The sequence below is a fragment of the Microtus ochrogaster genome, unplaced genomic scaffold (assembly GCF_000317375.1).
Source record: "Microtus ochrogaster isolate Prairie Vole_2 unplaced genomic scaffold, MicOch1.0 UNK27, whole genome shotgun sequence".
NCBI classification, from domain to species: Eukaryota; Metazoa; Chordata; class Mammalia; order Rodentia; family Cricetidae; genus Microtus; species Microtus ochrogaster.
This window is the reverse complement of record NW_004949125.1, coordinates 3,142,351-3,147,578: the sequence shown is the minus strand read 5'-3', so window position 1 is coordinate 3,147,578 and position 5,228 is coordinate 3,142,351. Positions and strand designations below refer to the sequence as shown.

The 5,228-nt window shown below is 52.1% G+C and overlaps 1 protein-coding gene across 1 annotated transcript in view; it reads right to left on the bottom strand.

The window, feature by feature from the left end:
• Positions 1 to 4,795, bottom strand: part of Grid2ip (Grid2 interacting protein) — a 29,985-nt gene extending 25,190 nt beyond the window's left edge. The window contains exon 1 of the mRNA XM_026789704.1: positions 4,741 to 4,795. Coding sequence (XP_026645505.1) covers positions 4,741 to 4,754 — 14 coding nt within the window. The 5' untranslated portion in view covers positions 4,755 to 4,795. The remainder of the gene's footprint in view (positions 1 to 4,740) is intronic.
• Positions 4,796 to 5,228: the final 433 nt, after the last annotated feature.

The window sequence follows — 5,228 nt, the reverse complement described above, 5'->3', positions numbered from 1 at the left end:
GCTCCTGCCTAGAATCCCCCAGTGAGGGACTGGGGTGTGACTTGGGGTAGAGCTAGAATCTACCAAGGGAGGGGCTAGTGCACAGCTCCACGGTAGAGGGCTTCCCTAGCAAGAGCAAAGTCCTATGTTCAATCCCCAGTCCTGAAAAACAAAACAAAAATAGCAGCAGGGCATGCTGCCCCCTGACACCTCAGTCCCCTCCACCCATTCTTGGCCCCACCGCACAGTCATAAGCTCTCAGAGCTATTTCTCTTCAGCGGCAGCGGCAGTGGCAGCAGCAGCAGCAATGGTGGCAGCAGCACCACCTATACCTCCTCATACCCTGTCTCCCTTGCCCTTCCCCATGCCTGACGAGTCTCATCCTGAGCACAGCCCCTGACAGCAGGCCCATGACTGTCCCATCATGACAGACGCACTCATGGTGTTACTTGCCAGTGTCATTGTCCAGTCACTCCTAAAGGCTATAAAATTGTCCACTGGGCTGACGACAGGGAAGATGAAGGCACCGGATGAATGGTTATGCTGCAGTCTGGACATGCTGTCTCAGGGCCAGGCCACTGCCGTCACAGAGAAATCCCCAGATAGGGTGGCAGTGGTGGGGGCATTTGGCCAGGTGACTCCAGACAGCAGGGTGTAGACACCGGGGAACAGGCTGTATGTGGACCGATCTACCACACCCACCTCCGCAAAAGAGCATTGCCATCTAGAACGATCATTCTCAACCCTCTACCCTTTGAGGACATTTGGCACTATCTCAAGACATTTTTTGGCTGTCACAAAATGACAGCTGGGAGAAGGATGTGCTGCTGGTGCTAGCAGTAGAGGCTAAGGCTTCCACACGGCCTGTGTGCATGGGACAGCTCCCAGGCACAGAGAAATTGTGGAACCCCAAAGTCGCATTGTGGTGTGCATGTGTGCCTTATGCACGCTTGCATGAATGTGGGCGTATATGCAGAGTGTGCATGCACTTATGTGCTTTTTGCATGTGGAGGGCCGAGGCTGATATCCAGCTCATGGTCCATCCCTCTTCCACCTTGCTCATTAAGGGAGGGTCTCTCAATCAAACCCAGAGCTTATCGATAAGGCTAGTTTTGCTACCCTGCTTGCTCTGGGGAATCCTCGGCTCTGCCTTCTGAGCTGAAATTACAGATGAACGGTTAACATGGGCTTTGGGGATCTGAACTCTGGTTCACATGCTCATGCCAAAGGCACCCAAGCCACTGAGCTGCTTTCCCTACCATAATGTATAAATATTTTTATTTTTTCTTTTGAGACAGGGTGTCTGGCTGGTCTCAAACTCATAGAGATCCACCTGCTTCTGCCTCCCCAGCACTGAGATTAAAGGTGTGCGCTACCATAAATGGTTTTGTTTTATTTTGTTTATTTGAGAAAGGGTCTCATTATGTAGCTCTGACTGACCTGAAACTCATCAAGTAGACCAGGCTGTCCTCAAATTTACAGAGACCTGCCTGCACTCTGCTTGAGAGTGCTGGGACTAAAGACATGCCATTATGGCAGGCTTTGCTTATTTTTTTAAAGATTTATTTATTTATTATGTATACAACATTCTTCCTCCATGTATGCCCACACGCCAGAGGAGGGAGCCAGATCTCATTACAGATAGTTGTGAGCCACCATGTGGTTGCTGGGAATTGAACTCAGGACCTCTGGAAGAGCAGCCAGTGCTCTTAACCACTGAGCCATCTCTCCAGCCCTGAGTTTGTTTATTTTTAAATGTTTGTGTGTGTGTGACGCCTTTGCCTGAGTGTGCATGTGGAGGTCAGAGGTCAATACGAATGTCTTCCTCAACTCCTCTCTACCTTATTTTCCTTCAGACGGGCTCTCTCACTAAGCATGGAGTGGACTGATTAGGCCAGACAGGAAGACCAGCGGACCCCAGGGATCCTGTCTCTGCCTCCCCAACACTGGGATCACAGGCTGCGCCACTACACCTGGCTTTTACATGGATGCTGAAGAGCCGAACTCGGGTCCTTGTGTTTTTTACAGGAAGCACTTCACACATTAAGCTGTCTCTGTGGTTATAGCACATAAATATTTGTGTGTGGCACAGGGGATCACACCCAGGCCTAGGGCATACTAGGAAAGAACTCTACCACAGGACTATCTTCTGTTTGTGATTTCTTTTCTTAGTGATGAAGTCTCTTTATGTAGCCCAGGCTGGCCCTGACCCCCATATGTAGACTCCAACTTGCAACCTTACCTCAGCGCCTTGAGTACAAAGTTTTACTAAACGTGTGCACCCCCACGTTTGGCTTCAAGGCATCATGGTGTCATTGACACGGGGGTCCCTCTCCACCTCCAGGCCTCCAGCTACCCTCCTCCCCTGCTTATACTCAGTGCAATTCACTTATAGGGCATCCTACCCAGAATCCTGCTGGAAGCACGTAGGATAAACCCTATTTACCAGACAGTCTCTGGAGGTCAATTCACTTGTTCAGGGTTGCACCATCGGTGAAGGGAAATTCCAGATCACACCACCTCAGCCATGCCAGTGGCTTTATACTCTACCTGCCTCTTCCTCCCCTCCCCCAACAGATACATCCCCACAACTGCTCTTCCTGTTCCCTCCTGGACACATCACACTTTCCAAACTGCCTGTCCTGTCCTAATTAGAAAGTCATTTTACCACCTAATCAGACTGAGATTCCTTGGGGGACAGACCCAAATTAGGCTCCGAGTAGCAGCAAGAAGTGCTGTTGTAAGGGGACACGATGCCTTTGCAATCTGTGGCCACAAACCCGGACACATCCCAGGCCTTGACTGCCCTAAATGATGGCCATTCACCCTGTATTTATATCAAGTACTTAAAGTGTGATTAATGAGAGCCAGATAAACTGTATACAAATTGGGCAGTTTTTATGGTAGCCCAGGCTGGACTGAAACTTGTTATGTAGCCTAGGATGATCTTGGACTTCTGTGCCTTCTACTTCTCCCTCTCTAACGTTGAGATGTAGGCCTACACAAATATTCCCTGTTTTGTTTTGTTTCCCTGTACAGTTTGAGTGTCCTAGAACTCGCTGTGTAGAACAGGCTGACCTTGAACTCCTAGAGATCCGCCTGTCTCTGCCTCCCAAGTGCTGAATGTTGGGATTAAAGGTGTGCACCACCACTGACCGGCCACCATCCCTGGTTTTATGCAGTGTTGGGAACTGAACCCTGGGCCTTGCTGTGTAACCCAGGTTAGCCACAAACTTGCAGGGTTTTTTCCCTCAGCCTCCCAAGTGCTGGGGTTGTGTGGTCATCCAAATTTATAAAAAATACATCCATATCAATAACCATATGTACTTAGTGGCTACTGTGGAAGAGGGTTCAGGGTCGTGGTCTCACTCCACAGCTCTTCTCTCCTCTGCTGGGGCCACTGCTGTCACCCCCAACTCTACCCCCCTCCCCATCACAGGCCACTCTTCTGTGTTCCGAGTGGCTCCTAACCTCCTCGGAAAAATTATTTATTTATAGCCAGGGACTTGATAAGTTACCCAGGCTGGCTTTGAACTTGTGATCTGCCAGCTTTAATCTCCCAAGTAGCTGAGATTTCAGGTGTGGTTCTAAAGAAAACTCTCGCATATACACACATGCACACACATACCATCCATCATCATCATCATCACCTACCACCCTTTGTCTATTCATCCTCCTGTTTGAAGCCTTGGTTTTCTGTCATGTGGGCTTCCTGGGCCAGAACAGTGATTCCCCATTGTCCTTGTTCAACGGCAGGCTAGGGAGCCCCTGCTCTTGCCTTGAGACTAGGTGCTTGGTGTTGAACTCGTCTTGGTGACTGACTTTTGTGTCCCCAGGACTCACTTCGGGGACCCCTCTGAGACCCAGCTTTCTAAGCTGGAGTGCTGACACCTGCTGAGTCCCTGCCCTGATTGCAGGAGTCTGGGTTAGCAATGCCTCTGCACTTGGGTCTCAGAATTAGCTAGGGAGGCTGGTATGCTTTCTCGTCCCTTCTGAGACTTCTCCAAAAGACTGCACTCAAATCCGCAACAACCAAGAGCTCATCACACAGTGGGGACGTTGGCAGCTGGCCAGCTCCAGGAGGGAGGAGGGAGGAAATGTAGAGTGGTTGGGAGGTGGTGGCGGTGGGGAGGCGTTGTCTGAAAGCCCCTCTGCCACGTTACCCTCCTTTCGAAGCCCAGCTGGGCGCCGCCCCCTCCTCCAACAACCTCCCCAATTTTCCTGTCGCACTTGACACCCGCTGGCAGCATAGGGTTTCAATTCATCCTCCCAGTGGCGCCCCAGGGAAGCAGCGGGCAACCGGGGCATCCCGGAGTGTCCAGGGGTTCCCGCTTTTTCCAGGCTCTAAAGCTAGACCACCTCCTCCCTTCCTGATCTTCAGCTGACAGGGGCCTGTCGACCGCTTGGGGAGGAAAAGCAGCCAGCAGAGAGGCAGCCGCCGCTGCCGCTGTCCCAAGAGAGGTGGCGGAGACAGAAGCCCCGCAGCAGCAGCACCGAGATAAAACCAGGAAATCTGAGCAATTCTCCAGCTGAGTCTGACCTGGAGACAAACGCACCAAGTTCCCTGGGGACCGTCGCGTCCCCCAGCAAGCCCAGCCCTCATAGAACTGGGCAGAACCGAGCTCTGCCTGTCACCTCCCCAGGAAGTCCTCAGCCCCCTGCATCAGCTCCGAGACAAATTCCGCCCTAGAAATAACTTTTTTTTTTCCTATTCAGAGCTTTTTCTTCTTCTCCCCAGCAAGAATCAGTCCCCTTACTCACCCCAGGCAGCTCATGGTGGCCTCTTTCGGTGGCCTCCAGTGCGTTTCGCTGCGGAGTCGAGATGCTGAGCCCCGACTGGTGGGGGCGGGGGGCTGGCCAGCTCAGTCCCTGACATTGGCCAGGCCCAGAGGGAGGGGCAGACCGAGGGGTGAATGGCAGCGAGGGGAGGGGGCAGACTGAGCCCGGGAAGGGGGAGGGGTCGGGGCAATCGCTGGCCACAGAGGCAAGAGCCCGGAGAGAAAGCCAGGCAGGACTCAGAGAGCCTGTCTGATTGCAGTCCTATGTAGATGAGGCCCTCAGTGAAGGAGACCAGGGATTGGAGATAGATCCTGGACCACTCCAAACCAGAACCCACTAGGAATTTCCTCCAATAAACTTAGAGAGTGAGCAAAATGGGGAAGTGCACAGCTAGCTGGGTTCACGATCCTGTGACAGCCACTGGTTTGCTCTGTGATCCTCTCAGAACCTCAACTTGGCTATATGTGCAG